This window comes from Rhinatrema bivittatum, chromosome 5, assembly GCF_901001135.1.
Source record: "Rhinatrema bivittatum chromosome 5, aRhiBiv1.1, whole genome shotgun sequence".
In the NCBI taxonomy this organism is placed as follows: Eukaryota; Metazoa; Chordata; class Amphibia; order Gymnophiona; family Rhinatrematidae; genus Rhinatrema; species Rhinatrema bivittatum.
In genome coordinates, this window is record NC_042619.1 from 52941679 (window position 1) to 52966008 (window position 24330).

The following is a 24330-nucleotide window of genomic DNA, read 5'->3' on the forward strand; positions in this document are numbered from 1 at the left end:
ATCCCCTAAATAATTTACAGCAGCCATTAATGCTGGAAACATCTCTAGCAACCTACATCCTGCTGTATATGAAGAAATTAGTTCTTATCTAATCATTTCCTTTACTTGAGTCCAGGCAGACCAGTCCAGGCACATGAATTATATCTCCTAACCAGCAGATGAAGACAGAAACTAAAATGTGTGCTAACATCACCCCCTTATAGGCTCCCATACTGACCTCAGCCTGCCAATATTCTATGTAACTAGCTAAGATTGCAAGGATTGTAATATACTAAAAATTTCCCTCACCCCCTAAGCAAACAGCAGAGGGGTTCCAAGGGAGAAACAAACAGAAACAAGAAACGGAGCAGCCATAACCTGCACTTCTTGATAAGGTTTCTTACCTTAACATACAGTGCACCAACTAGCACACACAAGCAGTTATTCTGAAAATGAATCAGGAGAATAATATACATGGCAGAACAGGGTGGGTCCTGGACTGGTCTGGCTAGACTCAAAGAAAGGAAACTATCACATAAAAACAAATTTCTCCCTCCTCGTCATCCAGCCAGACCAATCCAGAAGCATGGGATGTACCCAAGCCCGCTCTCAAGACTTCCGAACCAAAGGAAGCCTCTTCCCTAGCTCAAAGGTGGAGACAATAGTGCTTTGTATAAGTATGCAAGGAGTGGTAGTGGGATTTGAACCCTGTTTTCCCTGGTTCGTAGCTCGCTGCTTTAACCAATCGGCTGCTACCCCTAGTGGTTAAAGCAGCAGGCTACGAACCAGGGAAAACAGGGTTCAAATCCCACTACCACTTCTTGTGACCTTGGCCAAGTCATGTCACCTGTCATTGCCTCATGTACAAGCTTAAGATTGTAAGCCCTCTAGGGACAGAGAAAGACCTACTGTATCTGAATCCGTTTTGAAGTGCCAAAAAGAAGAATATACTGTATTTTTCGCTCCAGAAGATGCACTTTTTTTCCCCAAAAGTGGGGGGAAAATGTCTGTTCATTAAGACTACGCAGCTTAAGTGTTTCCTCTCTTAAGAGGCTCAAATGGATGACCAACCAGAAATGATAATACCAAATTCTGATTCCATGAAGGTACTGATTTTCATATCGAAAGCCAAATATGCTTCACTTTCTGAAGGAAACAAGACACATTCAGATGTGACAATAAAGATCTGCACATCAATCGGCCTCTGCAACAGGAAATAGTTGCTATCTGCACCTTAGGAAGTTAAGAGCCAATCTTTATCGAATGTCCCCTGCAGTAAGTTTAGGATAACTGGCACCGAAGCTCCTCTAGCTGAGACCAAACTAATCAACAACCAACCCTCAAATAACTTCCACACTCTCACATATGCTAAGGATGTGAAAACGTTCTTGGACCACAAAAGGGTATTTACAACCTTCTGAGAACATCCCTTCTCTGACAGATAAGCCCTCTCAAGGGCCAAAAACAAAACAGAGATGGATCCTCATGAACCATCAGACTCTGAACAGTAGACCTCTATTCTGAGGCAACAATAGTGGATCCCCTCCAGTATTTTCATTAGATCTACATACTAAGAATGCCTTGGCCAATTGGGAGCGTTCAATATCACTAGTGCCTGATGCCTGGAAATCTTCTGCAAGACTCTGCCCACCAGATGCCACAGAGGGAACCCTGAAGCGGCCAGTCTTGAAACACAGTTTCCAAATCGGATGAGCCTCTTACCCTTCTTCGGCTGGAAAATCTTCCCATGTATGCATTTCTGCTGACCGCCAAAAGTCCATTACTGGTTCTTCCCATAGAGATACAATCTCGGCGAATGCCTCCTGGGACAGACTCTACCCTCCAAGGTCCAGCCTGTTGCAACTGAGGAAATCCACTATATTTTACTCTCACTATAAGAGAAGCAAAGAGCCCTTTTACATGCTTTTTCTCCCAGACTAACTGCAGACTTACATTTCCTACCACACGCCAACACCAGATTCCAGCTTGGGAAATCAAATATGCCACTGCCTTAGCATTGGCTGACAAGATTCTGACTGCCTAATCCTGAAGAATGGAAGCAAAGTAAAAGTGCTTTCCCTATCATTCTGGTTTCCAACCAAATGATCAACCACTTGGCTTCTTCAGGATTCTACGTGCCTTGATCCCCAGAGTCTGGTATCTAAGGTCACCACTATCCAAATGGGAGATTCAACATTCAAGATTCTCTCCCTCTGTCAGGTTATGTACTAGCTACCAAACCAAAACTTCTTCTGGGTTATGTCATCAAAGGGAGTTTCATGAAATACACCTGGGACTGAGGAGACAGAGTGCAAGTCTCTCTGCATTGGTTTCATATGCATCCTTGCTCAAGGCACTAAATCCAAAGTGGCCACCATGGAACCCAAATACCTGAAGATAAATCCACACTATGTATCTTGAATCCTCAAACCATGCACTTGATTCTCTAAGTTCTTGATCTTTATTTCCATCAACCAGATCTGGCCTTCCCTGGGGTCAAACCGAACCCGGAGGTACTCCAGAGATCAAGAAGTAAGCAAGATGCTCTTTTCAAAATTGGAAACCCAGCCTGGATCTTGTAATAATTGCTTCACTCTGGCCATTGCTGATTTGCTTTCCTCAGCCAACTTCAGTTGACAAGAAATGAATGCATCAAAGTATCTTCTCTGTGAAGGGCTGTCACCACAACCATCATCTTGGAAAAAGATCCAGGAGCAGTGGTCAACCCAAAAGGGAGAGCTTAACACTGAAAGTGCTTTCTCCCCACCCCCCATCACTGCAAGGTGAAGCTATTTCTGATGCCCTTCTTTTATCAGATACACCTCTGTCAGATCTATTGACATTAAGAATTCTTGTTGCACTGCTGCTATAACCAACTTCAGAGTCTCTATCCTGAGGTGGAACTATTTCAGAGCCTTGTTGAGCTGCTTCAGTCCAGAACATGGCAAAAGGTACCCCGCTTCTTTGACACCACATAGTAAATCGAGTACTGACCCTGACTCCATTTGAGAGTACGGGACCGGACCCATTGCCCCTATATGCAGCAACCACAAAATCAGCATACATGCGGCTTCCCCTTATGAAAGGATCAACAAGAGGAAACTATAAACCATTTGAAAAAAGGTTGGGGAAACTCCAGAGCATACCCATCCCTTTCGACTCCTAAGGCCCACTGATCCAAAGTAATTGGGACCCACTTCTGCTAAATGGCTGACAATCACTTACCTAGCCTTTGTACCAACAGTGGCCTCCCACACCTTCATCAGAAGGTCTGAGAATTTCCAGACAACCCCAAGACTTCATCTTTACCTCCTTTTTTGGAGTTCCAAAACATCTGGAATCTACTAAAGGGTCTAGGCACTGGCCACATGCCAATCGTTCCGGCTTTACATACTTGGAAGCCAGAGCTGGTCGCGATGTACAGTACTCTTAGCCTTGTCTTCTGGCAATCTGAAGACTTTCGATTCCCCCCATGCTTTCACCAGCTTTTCTAAAAATTCTCCAAAAAGATTTCTCTATTAGGAACATTTGGTCCACTTTAACTTGAAAACTGAAACAGCTGACCAGTTATGTAGCCACAACAAACAGGTAGCTACAATGTAAACCATACTCCTAGCTGAAGGCTGGACTAATTCATACGAGGGGGTCTGTCAAAACAGTTGCACCTCTGATGCCACCGAAGCTGCAACCTTCAGGTTCATTCCTCACATTCTAATTAATTTTCCAGTATGTGTTGAAACAAATGCAATCCTGCCCTAGCAACAATACCACCACACAATGCAGCCCACTTAAGCACAGTCTCTTACTTCCTATCTCTTAGCATCCTAGTGACAGCACAAAGAAGTGCATCCACTCAAGGAAATTCAAGCTTTTCCCTTTCCTGAGCTAGGAGGGGGATACAGATACCATAATCTTATCCACTTGAAAATTTAACTCTGGGGCACCCCATTACACAGAGATCAAATCCTTATCTATGCAATGGAAATGCTTTAAATGGTTTCCTTAAAGTTGACATTATATTGTCTTCTGAATTAACAGACTCCTGTTTTATTTTTTTTGCTATGGCCAGTATTTTCAGGGACTGTGAAACTATGGGATAAAGTTCCTCCTTGTGGAACCAAACAAAAGCTGAATTATCCTCGCCCTTAGGGGAACAGTCCTCCCACACTGCCACTTTCCCTTAAAACCTTAAAGTCCATAAGTGACAGATCAGAAAAAGCAAGACTTTCTCCCCTGCCAATCCTCCTCTACTTTTTTCTAATTCTTTTGCTCTGGATTCCCAGAAGGCACTCCCAAGGAGGGAGTCCTACAGGAGAGCTCTAGTCCGCCCTATAGAAAAGGGCCCAATGCAAACACTTCCATGAGAACAGAGGACCAGGAAGAGGAAGGAATCACATCTCCACCTTTAGAAATGTGAGCTTCTCCTCTAGGAACTCCACCCAGAGAAGCCACGGACTGGACCACACCACTGGAATGTCTGAAACCACTGGAACCAGCGTAGGAGCCCCTGCTTTGAGCTACTCCCTCGTCATTGTTCCAGCATGGCCATTGTTCCCGTCACGGCAGCAAGCATGGTGAGAAGGGCCTACAGATAACCCCACTGATGCGACCCTCAAGAGGCAGACAACTCCATGAAAAATTAGCCCAAGGCCATTGTCTCCCAGAACGCAGCTTGTCTGTGCACCAGCAGAAATATCTGCTGCCATCTGCTGAGACAGAGAACATACAGAAGACCTAAAGTCAGCACCAGACCCTTATAAGAGGAATGAAGTCAGCTTTTTTTCTCGTTCTCCATCAGCTGGCAGTAGGACAACCCACTTTGTCTGGACTGATCTGGCATGGACGATAAGGAAACAGCATTAACATGCTGTTGTCATTGCCATCAAGATCTGCACCAGATGTCTGCGAGCCCAACAAAACAAAACGTCTACTAAAGAGGGCAGCTTTGCATGGACCCAACACAACATGACCATAAGCTGAAGTAGCAATAGTTTTAATTGCTATCCTGGAAACCAGACACAGCAGGACATCCTGGCTAGCAAACAGCATTTTCTGGAAGCTTTCCTGGGACCGCAAACTGAACCAACAGAGGCTTCACGCTGTTCTTGCAAGCTCCTACCAAAGGAAGACTGCTGGCTGGTCAGACAAGCTGACTGAGCCAACTGCAATTCCCGGGGTTTCAGTTAATTCCAGCATAGCAGGACCTCAGATTACATAGCAGAGGCTTCTAACAAATCCCAAGTGTAGCAGTTTGAATTAAAATTAAGACCAGCCTCACATACAAGAGGCAGAACTAGAACTGAAGCAGAAGAGCAGAGGCATCCTTACACAGACAAGCTCATCTACTTGAGTTAAAAGTTCTGCCTCCACTTGCTTGAAGGATAAAATCCTAATAAAATTCATGAATGTCAATCAAGCCTTTATTGGGGGGTCCCTTCCAGATGGAACTAATGGCTCCAATTCCGCAAATCTATAAAAAATAAATTAGTTATGGCCTGCCAAAATCTAAAATTTTGGAAAACTGGCATGGTGTTAAGATTCCTGCAGCCTTTCTTCATCTGCAGATTTAAAAGGGCCAGCCATGTCATAGAACAACAGGAATCAAAATGAAGGCTTCTGTGGAGAGCGAGTGGCGAGGATGGGCTGGAGCAGAGAACGTGGGGAGGGCAGGCTATGATGGGTAGAGAAAACTGTGAGGATAGGCCGTAGGTGGAGGAAGAGAAAGTGTCAAGGTCAGACTGGGAAGGAGGAGGGGGAAGGGATTAGTGGAGCAGGCTGAGGGGGAAAGGGACAAGGAGAGAATAGTAGGGACAGGCTGTGTGAGAATGGGGAAAGAGCGGTGAAGTCAGCCTGGTTAGAGAGGAGAAGGCAATGGAAACAGACTGGGAGGTACTAATTGGACTAAAAATACTTTGAGGGTTTCTACTACTACTATTTTTAAATGCTAACATAAGAAGTTCAGTTTATAATAGCAATAATCCTCTCTAGTCGATACCTTTTCTGTTGGTTAATGCCCTGGACAGATTAATTTCAAACCTGACCAAACAGGGCAGTAGCTGTCAAATAGCCTGCCCATCGGGACTCCCTACAAAAGCCTCCTTATACTTCTCCTTCTCTGAAGTTAATTATAACCACAAACAAACCCTGCGCAAAGACAATTTCTCTCTTATTAAACAAACGTCCCCCCCCCCCCAATAAACCACCCTTCTCTCCTTCAGCTTTCTCAAAGTCTTAAGTGAATCCAGCGACTCCGCATTCCTTACATGTTAGAAATGCACAGGCTAGTATATTCGGATCTTATTTATTTATTTATTTATTTATTTATTATTTCTTTCTATACCGGACTTCACGAATAGAATTCACATCAGGCCGGTTTACATGGAACTTAGGGGGTAAACAAGTGTAACCAAACAAGAAGGCTGAAACAAGCAAAGTTACATAAAACAAGGGCATTGAACTTGGGGGCTAAAGTAGCCAGGAAGAAAGGTAGAGCGGAATTAGCAACAAATAAATAATATAAAACGGGTTATGAGATTAGTAATTATATGTATTTATAATATAATTATAATAAAATATAATTCTTCAGCACCGAAACCCTTCTCCTCTCTCTCACCGATACCATCCTCAGAGGACGCAACAAAGGCCAATCATTCCTCCTGATACTACTTGATATATCAGCCGCCTTTGACACCATCAACCACAGAACCCTCCTCACCAGACTGAAAGAAATTGGCCTACGAGACACTACAATCAAATGGTTCAAGTCCTACCTCTCAAACAGATCTTACATCGTCAAGACAAACACATCCCAATCCGCCCAAGTACCCCCTCACACATGGCATCCCCCAAGGATCTTCCCTTTCTTCAACCCTCTTCAACATCTACCTCCTCCCCCTCTGCAAATACCTCTCAGACGCAAACCTCACCTACTTCGTCTATGCAGACGACATACAAATTCTACTCCCCATAAGCAAGTCCATTGAACACACCATGGAAAGATGGAGCAAACTCAACTCAAAATTATCCTACCTGCTATCTCAACTATCTCTATGCCTCAACCAAACCAAAACAGAAATCCTCCACATCCACGATGACCGTCCCTCATCTCCCCTCAACATCACCACCCCAAACTACTCAGGAAGCTCAAACAACCCAGGGGTCCCAAACATCCCAGGAATCACACTCACACCAGCCACAAGAAACCTAGGCGTAACCATCGACAACCAACTCAACCTCAAATGCCACATCTCTAATATAATTAAGGATGGATTCTTCAGGCTACAAACTCTGAAAAAACTCAAACCCCTGCTCCAAGCACATGATTTCCGAACAGTCCTTCAATAAGAAAATTATTACTTACCTGCTAATTTTCGTTCCTGTAGTACCATGGATCAGTCCAGACAGTGGGTTATGTCCCCAATCCAGCAGATGGAGTCAGCACAAGCTTCGAGGGGGCGTCACCATATATGCTACTACCCCCTCTGCAGGAGTTCAGTATCGAGTATATCAAAGCCCGAGTAGAAAACAGAACCCCCGTATTGAATCAAGTTTATATAAACCGGCAACAATCAGCCTTGCAACTTTAGTAACTAACTGCAAGCTTCCTACCAACGCGTAGGAAGCCGCGAAAACAGCATGCCAACTTGTAGGGAGCTGTGAAAACAGTGAAAACTGAAAAGTCGTGAAAGACAGATAACACTACAGTACCCTAGAGAAGAGCTGAGCAGGATTAGAACCCAAACGCGGAGGGCGTCTGGACTGATCCATGGTACTACAGGAACGAAAATTAGCAGGTAAGTAATAATTTTCTTTTCCCTGTACGTACCTGGATCAGTCCAGACAGTGGGATGTACCCAAGCTTCCCTAAATCGGGTGGGGTCCTGCGAGGCCTGCTCGGAGAACCTGCTCGCCAAAGTGTCCAGTGACTGAAGAGGCGAGATGCAGACGATAGTGCCTGGAGAACGTGTGTAACGATTTCCAGGTGGCTGCTCTACAGATTTCTTGAGAAGAGACCGAGCGAGCCTCCGCCCAGGAAGCCGCCTGAGAACGTGTAGAATGTGCAACAATGCCGGGCGGGGGAGTCCGCCCCGCCCCAATGTAGGAAGCGGCAATACCCGCCTTCAGCCATCTGGCAATGGTCGCCTTCGAGGCCTGAGACCCCTTCTTAGGCCCGGACCAAAGGACGAAGAGATGGTCAGAAGTCCGGAACTCATTTGTAGCCTCCAGATAGAAGCGCAGAGTGCGCTTGACATCCAAGAGTCGGAGAGACTTCGGCTCGGAGGAAGAGAAGGACGGCAATTCCACCGTCTGGTTCACATGAAATGCAGACCCCACCTTCGGAAGAAAGGAGGGAACGGTGCGAAGCGAAACTCCAGAGTCGGAGAAACGGAGATAAGGCTCCCTACACGACAGAGCCTGTAGCTCCGAAATGCGGCGAGCGGAACAGATGGCCACCAGAAATACAGTCTTGAGGGTGAGATCCTTAATCGTTGCACTGCGCAGTGGCTCGAACGGTGGTCCCGACAGGGAGCGAAGCACCAGGTTGAGACTCCAGGAGGGACAAGGGTCCCGTAACGGAGGCCACAAATGCTTGACACCCTTGAGGAAGCGAACAATGTCCGGGTGCTGTAGAAGAGAACCTCCATCGCGCAACAGCGAACCAAGGGCGGCCACCTGAACCCTTAGAGAATTATAGGCTAGCCCCTTGTCCACCCCCGCTTGTAGAAACTGAAGGATCTGAGGAACAGAAGCTCTTGTGGGTCTCGTGTCCTGGCTGGTACACCACAGCTCGAACACCTTCCAGACTCGAACATAGGCCACCGACGTGGATGTCTTAAGTGCCCGCAGCAGAGTGGACACTACCGCCTCCGGGTAGCCTCTGCGCCGGAGGCGGCGCCTCTCAAAAGCCAGGCCGCAAGACAGAAGAGTTCTGCCTGATCGAAAAATACTGGGCCCTGATGTAAGAGAAGGGGGAGGTGCCCCAGTCTGAGCGGCCCGTCGATCACCAGCTGTAACAGATCCGCAAACCAAGGCCGCCGGGGCCATTCCGGGGCGACGAAAATCACGGTCCCCTGATGGCTTTCTATTCTGCGAAGCATCCGGCCCACGAGGGGCCACAGCGGAAATGCGTAGAGTAGAAGATGTGTCGGCCACGGAAGAACCAGAGCATCCACCCCCTCCGCGCCGCATTCTCTCCGCCGACTGAAGAAGCGGGGAGCCTTGGCGTTGAGAGCGGATGCCATCAGATCCAAGTGGGGGGCCCGCCACCGATGGACGAGAAGTTGCATCGCTTCGTCGGAAAGAGACCACTCTCCGGGGTCCAGCAGTTGGCGACTGAGAAAGTCCGCCTGAACATTGTCCACTCCGGCGATGTGCGAGGCCGCTAGCCGGACGAGATGACGCTCTGCCCATTGCATCAGCAGCGCCGCCTCTAGCGCGACCTGCGGGCTGCGCGTGCCTCCTTGGCGATTGATGTAGGCCACGGTGGTGGCGTTGTCCGACAGTATTCTGACCTCCCGGTTCCGAAGAAGCGGGAGGAAATGTCGCAGAGCGAGCCTGACCGCCCTGGTTTCCAGACGGTTGATGGACCACTTCGTCTCCACCGCGGACCACGTCCCCTGCGTGGCGCTTCGATCGCAGACCGCCCCCCAGCCCACTAGACTGGCATCGGTGGTTACCACCACCCAATTTGGCAAGTCGAGGGACACGCCGCGGGCCAGGTTCGACGGATCCAACCACCAGTCCAGACTGTCCCCTGGCCTTCTGAGGGAGCGGGAGGATCATCTGGTAGTCCTGCGAAATCGGTTTCCAACGGGAGAGGAGCGCCCACTGTAAGGGCCGGAGATGCGCAAACGCCCAAGGGACCATGTCGATGGTGATGCAGGTAGTCCCAGGAGGTGGGATCTGGTAACACAGAGAACCGCTGTATGTGATCCCGCAACGAGTGCACCTTGTCCTGCCGCAGAAAGACTTTGCCCGGTCGGGTGTCGAAGGTCGCCCCCAAGAAATCCAAGTGCTGTGAGGGCACGAGGGAGCTCTTGGAGAAGTTCACTACCCATCCCAGGGAATGCAGAAACTGTAGTACCCTGGCCATTGCTGCTTGTCCGTGGGAGAAAGACTTCGCTCGAATGAGCCAATCGTCCAGATAGGGATGGACCAGAACGCCCTCCTTCCGAAGGGCCGCAGCCACGACTACCATGATCTTGGTGAAGGTGCGCGGTGCCGTCGCCAATCCGAACGGGAGAGCTATGAACTGGAAGTGCTGGTCCAGGATTTTGAACCGGAGGAGGCGATGATGGTCCGGGCGGATGGGGATGTGCAGGTAAGCCTCCGTGAGATCCAGGGAGGCGAGGAACTCCCCCCGATGTACCGCCGCAATCACCGACCGCAGCGTTTCCATGCGAAATCGGACCACTCGGAGGGACTTGTTGACTTCCTTTAGGTCCAAGATGGGCCGAAATGATCCGTCCTTCTTTGGCACCACGAAGTAGATGGAATAGTGGCCCGAGCCCACCTCTCCGAAGGGCACAGGTGCAATAGCGCCTATCTCCTGAAGCCTGTCCAGCGTCAACTGCACCGCTCGTCTCTTGAGAGCCGAGCCACAGGGGGAGAAGATGAACCGTCCCTTCGGTGGGCGGACAAATTCCAATGCGTAGCCGTGTTCTATGGTGTCCAAGACCCACTGGTCTGAGGTGATCCGCGCCCACTCCTTGTAGAAAAGCGCCAGCCGCCCCCCAATCCTGGGGACGGCGGAGTGGGCGAGCCTGACATCATTGCGAGGACTTGGGCGAGGGGTTACCTGCCCCGGGGGCGGTGCGCGCGGGCCTACGACCGCGAAAGGAACGTGACCAGGGCTGAGCCCTGGAGGCAGAGGGCCGTGAGCCCGACGGCCTGTAGTTCCTGTAGCGCCGTTGCGCTCTGGCTCTGGTCCTGGAAGAGGCGAACGCTCGAGAAGGACGATATCTATCCTCTGGCAGACGGTGAACCGCGTTTTCCCCCAGAGACTTGATGATCTGATCCAAATCCTCCCCAAAGAGGAACTTACCCCTGAATGGCAGGGAGCCCAGACTCGACTTGGAGGACGTAACTGCCGCCCAGTTGCGAAGCCACAGCAGTCGTCGGGCCGCCACTACCGAGACCATGGATCTCGCCAGGACCCGAAACAGGTCGTACGAGGCATCCGCCCCGTACGCCACTGCAGCTTCTAACCTATCCGCCTGGGCGGCCTCCTCGGCAGGCAGATTCGTGAATGGGAAACGCCCGAGCCCTCGACCGAAGGGCTGCCAGGACCGGATCCCCCTTCTTTGAAGAAGTGACGACCGCGGGCGCTACTGGAGCGGGCGGGTCCGGCGGCGGGTCCAGATCTAATTCCTGAATAATCAGCGGGATAAGGTCCTCCAGCTCTTCCCTCTGGAAGAGGCGCAGCGTGCGCGGATCGTCCCCCTCCGGCGTGGAGTCCCCTTGGCCCAAGTCCGTAGGATCAGGGCCAGGGGCCGCTGGGCCTGACGCCGCTCCCACCGACCCTGGAGAAGACCGGGCCCGAGCGGGAGGGTGGGGGGCCCCCGCTCCCACCGGGACGGGGGGGGCCTGTGAAGGAGGCGACGTCCGGGGTATCTTGGCAGGGGGAGGTCCCACAGGCGCGTCTAGCCCCTGCAAGTATGCCGTGTGCATAAGCAGGATAAACTCCGGGGAAAACCCCGGTCTGCCAGAGGGGGCTCCGGAGGGAGGTGAGACCGTGGGACCCTGCCCCTGCGGTCGGGGGAGAAACCGCAACAGAATCCCTGTCATCCAGCGCTTCCTGAGTCCCCTCAGGGCGCTGGGTATGTAAAATGGCCGCCGTTCCCGCCAGGAATGGGGGAGGGGCCGGTCCACGCCACCCGGGCAAAGAAGAAAGGAAAATTCGGCGAGGGACTGCGAGGTGCCTTCCCCCCCCCCGGGAAGGCACCGTGCACAGATGCCCTCGCGAGAGATTCGGGAGCCCGGTTCGCCGTAGGCCGAGCAGCGCGTCGGCCGCGGCATCGGGATCGCCGTCAGAGAGAACCCCGGTAGCAAAAATGAAAGAATTAAGCCTCGGGGGGGCCGCGAGCAAAAACCGCCGCCGCGGGGGGGCCCGGTCAGCCTGCACTGCCCGCCGGCGGAAGAAACAAGTGCCGCGGGGGGGGCCCTCCCGGCCGCACAACCCGCCGAGGAAGTCCTCCCTGCCTGCCACAGCAGCCCACGAGGAGCTGCAAGATGGCCACGGTCAGGAGAGCAAGCGCGGAGAGGCCGGCTCCACCGGCATCCGCGAGGCACCGGAGGTTGGAGAGCTGAAAAAGGAAAGTACAACTGAAGATACAACTGTACAACTTACCCCGTCAGCACAGAAAGAATAAACAACACAGAGGGAAGACACGCCTCCCCAAAAATTGAAACCCCCTTTTTTTGTCTGACCGTGCAGCCTTCGGGTCTTCTAGGTTCACCTAGCCAACCTTGTGTGACCCCTAGAGATGTGAATTGGAACCGGAATCGGTTCTGATTCCGGTTCCGATTCACATCGTGCTTTGTTTTTTTCGTCCGGCCCGGTTTTGTTTATCGGCTGCGCCAGAGCCGATAAACAAAAAACCCACTCCAACCCTTTAAAACTAATCCCTTAGCTTCCCCCACCCTCCCGACCCCCCCCAAAAAACTTTTAACAGGTACCTGGTGGTCCAGTGGGGGTCCCGGGAGCGATCTCCCGCTCTCGGGCCATCGGCTGCCACTAATAAAAATGGCGCCGATGGCCTTTGCCCTTACCATGTGACAGGGTATCCGTGCCATTGGCTGGCCCCTGTCACATGGAGGGAGCACTGGATGGCTGGCGCCATCTTTAAAAATGAGCCCACTGCTCTAACCACTAGGCTATTCTTCCTTGGGGCTGGGTTTTGAAAAGGAAATATAGCCCTGCTCAGAGCAAGATATAAAGAGAGCATCCCAATAAGAGAAATTTCCCAGTAAGAGAAAATTGTCACAGTTCTGCCTGCTAAGCAGCCTCCCTACCAGGAGGGGTCTTCAGCGAGCCCTGCTCTCAGCAGTGTAAGTTACCTCCTCGCTGATCACCTGATGCTTTAGCCCCAGGCCTACTTAACCCAGTTTATCCAGTCCCTTGGTGCCTCTTCATTGAGTCACCTCGGCTCCTTGACCTGGCCACCTCCTTCTCACTATTCTAGTTTGCCTTGTGATCTACCCAGGTCTCCTGCCTTGCCTTGTGCTTATCCAGGCCTTCTACCTTGCCTTGCAATCTACCCAGGCCTCCTGCCTTGCCTTGTGGCCTCTCCTGGCCTCTTTCCTTGCTTTGAGTCCTCTATTGGTATCTTGCCTTGCTCTGGGCTTTTCCAGGCCTTCTGGCCTTGCTCTGTGGCCTCTCGGGCCTTGTTGCCATGCTCTGTGCTCTCCTGATTCAAAGAACAATAGGCAGGAGCCAAAGAGAAAGTAAGCAAGGGAAAGCAAAAACCTAAAACAAATTGGGAGAAACCCAGATTCCCCTACTCGCATCTGCTGGAGTCAGAAGATACTGAACTCCTGCAGAGGGGGTAGTAGCATATATGGTGACGCCCCCTCGAAGCTTGTGCTGACTCCATCTGCTGGATTGGGGACATAACCCACTGTCTGGACTGATCCAGGTACGTACAGGGAACAATTATTTCCTCAAGACTCGACTACTGCAACTCACTCCTTCTTGGCCTACCTGAAATCCACCTCAAACCCCTCCAAGTTCTACAAAACGCCGCCGCCAGAATCATCACTAACAGCAGAAAATCCTCACACATCACACACACTCTCAAAGAACTCCACTGGCTCCCCATCACACAAAGAATCCAATATAAAACCCTCACCCTCATACACAAAAAAATAAACAACAATGAAATGAACTGGCTAAACACCTCAATACGCCCATACCCCACACAAAGAAACCTCAGATCCTCCAACACAGGACTCCTGTCTATCCCCAATTGCAAAGCCGCACACCTCAACGCCACCCGCAAACGAGCCATATCCATAGCAGGTCCCTCCCTGTGGAACTCCCTCCCCCCCAGCTCAGAAATGAACCCTCATCGCAAGTCTTCAAAAAACATCTCAAAACATGGCTGTTCACAAAAGCCTTCCCACTAGACACTTAACCCACCTACAACGTACCCTCCCATACGCATCTCACCCCCCACAGACCCTCCCCGATCCACCCTCACACCCTAAACCCCCCCTTACCCTCACCCCACCGCCCCAATCTTTTAATCCCTCCCGTTATTTAAGTCATAACTGAATGATTACCATGTTATTATAAACATTGCTTCCATGATATAATAGTACCATGTTATATTGTAATATAGTTATAATCTACCTTGTTATACTGTTACCGTGTTATAATGTAATATAGTTATATTCTTCCATGTTACAATGTAAAATAGGGCGGACCCCGCCCTATCTCTCAGTTTCCTGTAAACCGATGTGATATTTCGATCGAATGTCGGTATATAAAATAAATAAATAAATAAACTATGTACTATATGTACACATATGTACTAGCGTACATCGTGTGGGATATCATATAAAGAAAAAAGAAGAAGAAGAAATGCACAAACTGACGACAGAATGAAGTTCTCTTCCTCAGGGTTTCTTACAGTGTGCTTGCAGAGTTCATCTTTGTAGTAAAGCGAGGTCACATCAACAGTACGCTCCCCACTGGCAAGGCCAGCCCAAGGGCCGCAGCAAACGCTGTTTGAGAAACGAGAAAAAGCACGGGGTGTAAGTGATGTGTTCATTAAAAGTAAACAGCCAATGGCCTACCACAGGGCTTCCAAAACCGTGAGCCAATGTAACCCCATTTTAGAACATGAGAATTCACAGTGAGGAAATTAAATTATTGTACTTCTCTGTCCCACTTAGCTTATGGCAGCAGAACATTATACTTAGCTCTTGCTATGTCTGCAAAACCTATGGAGCCAAAGTCAAGGTTTCTTAATCAGACCTTAACCATTCTTAGACTCTAAATAAAGATATGCAAGAGCTGTTGCGAAGCTTGCTCCCTGGACGAGATAAAATATAATGAGGAAAAACGCTGAAGTCTAATCATTCCTCAGCTATGCAGACTGCAACTATGTCAAAGGTAAAGAATTAATTACATTGGTAGAAAACAGATATAATGACTCAGGACCCTTGCTTATTTGTGCTGTATAGCTAATTATAATTCACACAGGTCGTGCTGACCTGTTAACTGATCATGATCTAAGACATGTTTTGCTGACTCTATATTCTAGGACATCTATATAATCTGTTGCTATGTACTAATTTTTGGGAATGCCACTAAGAGTTTCTTCCACATGTATTATTACATTGAAAATAAATATGGTAACATTGGACTGCAACAGATCTATCTATTTTATTTGTGGAGCAAATTAAAGGGAAATTTTAAAAATCTCCACAACATGACCCCAGAGGATGTTAAAACAAAATTAGCAGGGATGTGATCCCCCCTCTAATAATTTCACACTGACCCTTCCCTCTCCAGTCAATCCTCTCTCTCAACCTCTACCCCTCTAACTGAGCACCTCATACATCCCCCCAGCTCCTCTCACTTTCTCAGATTATTCCCCCTCTCTCACCCAATCTAGCCTTTTCTTATCATCCCAGCTCACCTCCCAGCCATTTTTATAACCCACAACTGATCCTCAGTCATCCCTCCCCTCTTGCTTCTATAGCCCCCAATTGATCCTCTGCTATCCCCTCTCTCTCACCTTCCAGCCTCACCTCCAATTCAGCCCTCAATCCTCATCTGCATCTGATCCCTCCCTTCAAACAACGCCATTTCTGAACACTCCCCTTGGTCAGGGTCGGTGGCAAAGTTTCCTTTTAACCCTGGGCCAAAAGTGGATGACAACTGTTGACAGGGGAAATTAGTTTTTTCTTGGATAGGTTCAGTAGTGTGTGAGAGGAAGTGGCAACCTCCTTGTGCACACTCAGACCACCCCTCCACTCATGGTTGGTCCCAAACCAGACTGTGATCTGCAAGTGGCAGCAGCATTAGGAATGAAAGCCAGCCTTGGGCCTATGAGCCAGGGCAAGCTGACAGACACTGCAGTGGTCCTGATCTCTCCTCTTGCAGGGCCACCACAGGGCCTGTGACAGTGTGCTGGCTCAAAGGCCCCATGTTGACTTCCACTACTAATGCTTGTGCTTGAGGAGTTATGTCCTTGGAGACACTTGTGACCCCAGCTAAAGGTTGTGTGACCCCCATTTGCAGTCCTGACTCCCAGTTCGGGAAGTCCTGGTCTACAACAAGTTTACAATTTTATTTTTTTGCATCAGTTAAATTTAATTATTCTCCCTAGCTTCGATCAGTGTCTGCCGCTCAAGAAAGAATAAACCCAGTAAAGTATGATTCTGGCATGCCACATATCACTGAAACCTATGACATGAGAAGAGAAAGTGTGCTCTTGCAAAAAGCAAGACATTTTCATTTCTCCATAGGTCATAAAACAAGTGACAACAGCAATGTTCTCATTACCGACAACCTCGATCGTCAATCTGATGCAGGGAGTCCAACGTTGATCAAGCAGCAGGACTAGACAGATTCCCCACAATATTATTACATTTATTTCTTGCTTACTGTCAAATGCTCTAAACAAGTTATACTAACATCTGTATTAACACTATACCCATTGGTCCTGAGTCCATCTGCTACACACTAGGAAATATAGTGTTTTTTATATTTGTTTTAATAAAACACATGCATTTTTAGCATAGTTGCGCATTTTTTTTAAATCTATGTTCCTGAGTTCATTCTTCATAGTTAGTAGCCCCAAGCTAGAGGCAACTCTTATTACAAATTGCAACTTGGGTGCATGGACACCCTATAATATTTATTTCACAAATGATACCAATACCAAGGTGGCAGGGAAAGTAACCTACAGCGAGTGGCACTCACAAATGTCAACACCTCAGCGGGCAGAGTGGATAGGCCATTATGGTCTGGGTTTTTTTTAAATAATTTGCCTGCAGATAATAACCTAGTGAAGGGAAAATTAAGAAATCACAGGTTTTTCCTCCTAATCTGATTTTCCATATTCTCTCGTTGAGTGTGAAGTATTAAGTATCTTCTTGTTGCTAAGCCAGTGGCTTACTGAAGGTGGAAGGAGAGCCGAAGCAGCAGATGAACAGCACAGAAGTGGAGTCGGGGAGTGCCACTGTGTCAGCACAAAGTTCCTCTCCCCACCAACATTAGGGTTGCCAACTATCCAGTTTTGGACCGAACAGCCAGGTTTTCAGGCATTCTGTACAATGTCCAGTCAGAAGAACCGACCGGACACTAAATGTCCGGTTTTGCAGGTGGATCCTCCTTTTTCCCACAGCCCCTTAGGCTCCGACCTGTCTTTCTCTTCCTCTATCAAAGGAGAGCTGTGCTGTATCCCTGCCTCCTTTCCCATACTGTGACTGGACAGCATAGGGAAAGGAGGTGGTGCACAGCCCTCAGCTCCCAGTGATTCTGCAGATACATACACTGTTTAGGCAGTTCACTGGCAGGATCTAAAATTGATGCAAATGAGGGGGTACCATTCCACCCCACCCATCCTCAAGTGTCCAGTCCTGGTCTATGGATAAGTTGGCAACCCTAACCAACATTGATTCATCTCTACTAGGAGGTGGAGCAGCAGCAAAAACTGCACAAGTACACTGCTGAGGAGTGCAGGAGGCCCATGGTGCTCCTGTGCTAGTAAGAGCAGAGCCCAGAAAGTCTGCTTGAATGATGATGCCAGCAAGATTTGTTCCAAGAACCAAGATCTTGAGCATCACAGTAGTGAGGCATCAAGAAGACTCAGAAGGGGAAAGGTTCAACAGGGACTGAGATGATCCATACCAAAGAGGAGGTAGGAAAAGAGCCTGCTGGAACTTTAGAAGGGAAAACAGTGAGATTTTTCTCCCAGACTAGTGCCGGGGTGCTGAGAAGTGTGATGGAGTGACTGGTGCTGTGCAGAGAGGGGACAGGGGTTCATGACAGGGAGAACTGATGCTGGGCAGCAGGGGGATGGGGGGAGAGTGTTGCTGGACAGCGGCTAAGGGGAGGACAAATCTAAGCATTGTTCCCGGGCACCAGGGACCTACACACGCCTCGGTGTTGAACATATTATGGAAGCAGGCAGCTGAGTTCACAACGAGGATGACTGAAGCCTTACTCTTCTCCCCATCCAAGCAGGGCACTTCACACCACAGGAGGCAACTTTTCAAAATGATTGGTGGTGTTAAACACAAATTACCCTCCCTGAACATAGTGAGGGAGTTTGCTCATTATTGGGGGTGCTCCAGCACCTACAGAGCAGGAACCTACCCTACGCACCCAGTAAAGAGATGAAATCTGAGAAAATCCCTTTAGCTCTACAACCCCACAACAGCAATACACAAGATTTACGTTCCTCCAGAAATCCGCCTGAGCTGACCTTTTATATACTATAGTACAGTGTGTTTACGTGCAGGGCAAACCGCCACTCACTCTCAGAAATTCCTGCGCAGCATCCTTCTCAAGCACCCACATGGAACCTGCCGCTCGCGGAAAGTCCTTCTACTTCCTTGTTTCCAATTGGTCGCCCGCTGGGGCTGTGCTGAGCATGCCGGGAGCTATAGTTCCCACTACTAGGCGCAGCCGCAAAGAATTTTGGTTCCGAACTACAGTTCCCGAGCGCTTTCCGGTTCTCGACGATGTCACGTGTGTGGGACGTGTAGGGAACACTGTTGCTGCCGCTGCCGGTGCCGGTGCTGTCCCTTTCTGTTTTCAGGTAACTGTGTTGTTTATCTGGAAAGAAAAAAAATGCGATAGGAAAACATTGCCCGCAGGAGTTCGAAAGCCTTGTATTGCCCTGCCCTGAGTTCAGTAGACGAAGAAGGCCAGGAAGCGGGTGCAACGTCAGAGGGGCATGGCATTCCAGACAGCTGGGGGCGTGGCATCTACCTATGATTCTGGTAGGCAGACTGGTGTGAGTTTGAATTATGTGGGATTTGCGATATTTGCACAGAAAATTAACTAACTGGAAGATAAAGTGACTTTCCCAAGGTCTGAAAGGGAAAGTCTTGCTGGAGGGCTTCTGATTCTTACAGTGTTCCTCAGGCATCTCAGGCAAAACAGTAACGTAATTGCAAAGAAGTGAGAGGAAAGCTAGCGATCAACTGCAGTCTCTACCTATAGGTCCCGCTAGAGATCAACTGCAGTCTCTACCTATAGGTCCCGTCCCTGCTCTGGAAACATTTATTTATTTATTTAGATTTATATTCCGCTTTTTGCACTTTTTTTAGCGCTTCAAAGTGGATTCCATTCAGGTACTGTAGACATGCCTGGTTTTCAGGAAATATGTATTAAATATACATAAGATATAATTGTATACACTGAGACCCTAATACATGCAAATCTAATGCTACCATGAAAAACAGACATTAGGTGTGCTTCAAGGAGAAGGTTGAGAACCACTGGGTAGAAGTAAACTGGGCAAACTAGATAGGCCTTAATGGTCTTACCTGCCACCTGTTTCTTTGGTCTTGTTCCCTGCACCCTCTCCCCAGACTCAGGGCCACCACTGAATCATAGAAAATGTTTAGAACCACAGCTTCTCTGATAGACATGTTACATCCACACGGGCCGATTCAGTAAAGTCCGCGGGAGAGCGGACAAACGCCCGCTTTTGGGTAGGCACTAATTTCTTAAAGTAAAATGTGCGGCTTGGCTGCACATTTTACTTACTGTATCGCGCGGGCATACCTAATAGGGTGCTATTAGGTGCCGCAGGTTGGATGCGCGTTTTCCTCCCCTTACTGAATAAGGGGTAAGGGAAAACACGGGTCCAAGAGTAGGTTAACAGTGCGCTCCGTTGGAGCGCACTGTACTGTATCAGCCTGACAGACATTTACAGTCTGAAATGATACAAATTCCTCTGCTGCTTTATAGTGTCCTGCACAACTGCCCAATCATCCTCTTATAACAGTCCTGTTTTCTGGCACCTTTCTTTCTGTTACATTTCTATACTTGTGCACATGTCAAATGGAAGGAGCAGTACTACAAATCCACTGTTCTTTGGGATGAAAAGCTACACAGCAGCAATCACCAAATTCTTCCTCCAGAAACTGATTTGGCAGCTCATGAGTCCAGCAGGAGTAGTGATTCAAGCAATGAATGCCAGAACTTTTCCGAGCACCTTTTGCATAATAAAAGACCTGAAACTGTAGTTCATAGCAATATAATTATTGCATTACAGGGCAGTTTGTGGCCTGTTGGATAGAGTAGTTGACAGGTCCAGTCCTGCTTTTCTTTGTGCCCGTATGTTTCACATGGATTGTAAGCCTTAATGCTTCCACGATATCTCCACCGCCTGCTGGCTTGAGAATGAAGCCAACTCTTCTGCACAGCAGGCAGGGTTCTCTATGATACTTTAACAACATTTATAAAGAGTTGCATGGTTAGATTTTTCGGTTGCTCAAAGTTTTCATATCTAGGACCATGATCTCTCTTAAATGTGTATACTTGAAGACCTATGCAATAAAGTTTACCATGCATGTTTTGTGCATGCCAAAAATAGTGTGCTATGCCAGGGGTTCCCAAACCAGTCCTAGGAGATCCCCAGCCAGTGAGGTTTTCAGGATATCCACAATGAATATGCATGAGATAAAATTTGCATGCTTTCCCGGTTGAAGTACCTTTAATGGACTTAACTGCACTCATTAAAACATCGGATTCTGAAACAGCGTCCCCTGCTACATTAATAGTGTCATTGGTCCTTGAACCTGATAGAGACTGGCTATTGAAATTGTTTTTCAGGCATAGACTAGAGAAGTTTATGCAGTTTAAGATTAATATGTTTTGCGCCAAACACAAAAAAGATGCAAACAGTTTTTACTAATGAGATCGCAAGTGCAACAGATTGGGGGAGTATTTTTCCTTAAATTCCCTTGTAAATGTTTGGTAAAATACCAGAATAATTCATTTATTTTCTTTGATCCCCCTCAGTTGTCACAATTCTTGATTGGAAAAATTCCATGTGTTACTTCTCCTGACAACCTATAGCCGTAATATACGCACAATAATGTACCTCAAATAGTAAAATAGCTACTGCACTCTGTCATTATGCCTTTCTTGTTTAAATTGAATTAGTTTCCTTGGATTGAGTTTTGACTCCTCTAGTATTGAGGACTAGAATTGGTTTGCTTTTGAAGATGCAATTCATTTAGTGATTTCTTATGAAAATTGTGTGTAAAGCATAACCTATTTTTCTGTCAAGAGAGATCTTATTTAAATTTGAAAATTCAATAAATAAAATAAAAATAAAATGTGCATGCTATGGAGACAGTGCATGCAAACTTATCTCATGCATATTTGTTGTGGATTTCTTGAAACCTTACTGGCTAGGAGACCTCCAGGACAAGCTCGGGAACCACTGTGCTATGCAATAAGGCAGGGCTGGTCAACTCCAGTCCTCAAAAGCAACAAACAGGTCTGGTTTTCAGGATAGCCACAATGAATATGCATGCGACAAATTTGCATGCACTGCCTCCATTATATGCACATCTAATTCATGCTTGTTTTAGGGCTGAGATGTCTTCTCTGAAAAGTACGGCTGTTCTATCTTTGGGATGGTGTGTATGTATTGATCAAGAAACTGTTTTTATTAGCGTTCTTACTGTATTATGGTTATTATGTAATAGCTGTGAGCCACCTTGAATGCTGCAGAAAGATGGCATATGAATTATTTTAAAGAAATAAATAAGGTAAAGTTTCTCCTAATGGTGGTGTTGGGTGGTAGCTGCAATGCAGCCAGCAGGATTCTTACGTCCCTCTCAGCCATGAAGATCCTGCCCCTCTTGATTGATAAGGACCTGTTTTTGGAGGAGTGGGTAGGATGTATAGGAGTCTGCTAGGAACAGGGAAGAATCTGAAGTGGACTGCCTTTCTGAAGGAGATTGCCTGGGGTGGCAGTTCAAAGAGAAATGCCTCTCATGAGGGAAGGGAAATGTCTATAAATGCCAGGGTGAAGGAGAAGCTTTGGGTGGGGGGGGGGGGGGGGGGGGGGAATGGGATACTACCTTTTTTTTTTTTCACCAGGATTCAAGGGAGAAGAAATCCCATGGGCTAACTAGTCTTTTCTACTTTGGGACAGTCAACATGGGGGATTTTGGCAGGTAGCTAGCATGCATAGCAAAGATATTTTTGGTTACTGCTCACATTACTACTATGGCCATGCTAGTGTGACACAGATTTAACATGCAATTGGTAAAACTTATTGCATAACACGTTAAGTGGTGTTTTACTGTGCATGTTACATTTCTACTAGCTAAATATTTTAGCATGAGTTTTATTTCATTGGCCCCCTATTCTCTGTGTCAGGGATGGCTTTGCCTCTTGCGGCCCTCAGTCTTGGTTTTCAGACAGATTATGGTCTCCCCAAAGTCAGCATTGAAAACTTGGGCTGTCTGCCAACTTAAAAATCCAGAGGCGGCTATAAATAATGACTGGTGATCAGTTTCAGTCAGTCAGTGACAGGTGACAAAACTTTCGAGGCCTTAATCCAAATTATTGGATTAAGGTCAGTCTGAAACCTCCTGGAATGGGTCCTACCCCATGATAAATTACTTAGTGAAAATGAGAATTTTGTTTGTATGTTTTGTTTTTTTTTTAATCTGCCCTAAATTGCCACAATTTAGGACAGATTAATTGCCACAATTTAGGACAGATTAAAAAAAAAACAAAACATACAAACAAAATTCTCATTTTCACTAAGTAATTTATCATGGGGTAGGACCCATTCCAGGAGGTTTCAGACTGACCTTAATCCAATAATTTGGATTAAGGCCTCGAAAGTTTTGTCACCTGTCACTGACTGACTGAAACTGATCACCAGTCAGTATTTATAGCCGCCTCTGGATTTTTAAGTTGGCAGACAGCCCAAGTTTTCAATGCTGACTTTGGGGAGACCATAATCTGTCTGAAAACCAAGACTGAGGGCTGCAAGAGGCAAAGCCATCCCTGACACAGAGAATAGGGGGCCAATGAAATAAAACTCATGCTAAAATATTTAGCTAGTAGAAATGTAACATGCACAGTAAAACACCACTTAACGTGTTATGCAATAAGTTTTACCAATTGCATGTTAAATCTGTGTCACACTAGCATGGCCATAGTAGTAATGTGAGCAGTAACCAAAAATATCTATGCTATTTAATCTGTCCTAAATTGTGGCAATTTAGGACAGATTAAAAAAAAAACAAAACATACAAACAAAATTCTCATTTTCACTAAGTAATTTATCATGGGGTAGGACCCATTCCAGGAGGTTTCAGACTGACCTTAATCCAATAATTTTTTCATAAAATAGAGCTTCATGTAAAATCAACTTTACTTTCCCAAAATATGAAAGCATCTCAACTTGCATATCACAAATGTGTTATATCATCAGAATTATCACATTTCCAAGATTATGAAGTCATCAATAAATTTGCTAGCATGTGCCCCAGATAATCACTGATGAATTCATAACCCATGCATACTCCTGCTGTGAGATATCATCTGTCAAAGTCTTCATTTAACACACTACCGCTAAAATAGTCAACTCATACCAGTCCATTATAAACTGAATTGGCAATCTTATTGGAACAAAGTGCCAGTTCTTAAGACTATCATATTTCACATATTTAACCATACAGAACATTTCTTTTTCTTTGCTTTAAGAATTCCCTGCCTCGAAAGTTTTGTCACCTGTCACTGACTGACTGAAACTGATCACCAGTCAGTATTTATAGCCGCCTCTGGATTTTTAAGTTGGCAGACAGCCCAAGTTTTCAATGCTGACTTTGGGGAGACCATAATCTGAAAACCAAGACAGAGGGCTGCAAGAGGCTAAGCCAGCTCTGACACAGAGAATAGGGGGCCAATGAAATAAAACTCATGCTAAAATATTTAGCTAGTAGAAATGTAACATGCACAGTAAAACACCACTTAACATGTTATGCAATAAGTTTTTCTCCCAATGGTGTCCAGAATTGATTATGATTACTGTTTCACATCCATGGGAGAGCTTTGAAAGATCAGGAAAGCAATGCCAAATTAGTCCCACATTTTCACAAGCTGAAACACTGCTAAATCAAGATCAGTCAAATGTGCAAGACTTTGAGAGAAACCCAGCCTAATGATGACAAACCTGTAAAATTAATTTATCTTTATGATCACTGCTTTACATTTACAATCTGCTTCTGATGGCGCATCATGGTATTCTGAGACTGATGCTTTCAAAATTGCAGAAGCCTTTCTGTAGCTTAAAGACAATTTATTGATAAAATCTAGCAGTTATCGGTGTCTCTGGTTGCTGTTAG

At 47.2% G+C, this 24330-nt stretch overlaps 2 protein-coding genes across 4 annotated transcripts in view; one reads left to right on the forward strand and one right to left on the reverse strand.

Annotated features, from left to right (window-relative positions):
- MRE11 (MRE11 homolog, double strand break repair nuclease) overlaps positions 1-18610 on the reverse strand; it is a 204117-nt gene extending 185507 nt beyond the window's left edge. Inside the window, exons 1-2 of one of the 3 annotated variants that reach the window (XM_029602352.1) lie at positions 18476-18610; positions 14613-14706 (exon numbers count right to left, since the gene is read on the reverse strand). In XM_029602352.1, the coding sequence (XP_029458212.1) occupies positions 14613-14632 (20 nt within the window). In that variant the 5' untranslated portion in view covers positions 14633-14706; positions 18476-18610. Of the gene's footprint in view, positions 1-14612; positions 14707-18422 lie in introns of all 3 variants that reach the window. The other 2 variants (XM_029602353.1, XM_029602354.1) reach the window with 2 other exon arrangements.
- ANKRD49 (ankyrin repeat domain 49) overlaps positions 18576-24330 on the forward strand; it is a 30832-nt gene continuing 25077 nt past the window's right edge. The window contains exon 1 of the mRNA XM_029602356.1: positions 18576-18758. Coding sequence (XP_029458216.1) covers positions 18591-18758 — 168 coding nt within the window. The 5' untranslated portion in view covers positions 18576-18590. The remainder of the gene's footprint in view (positions 18759-24330) is intronic.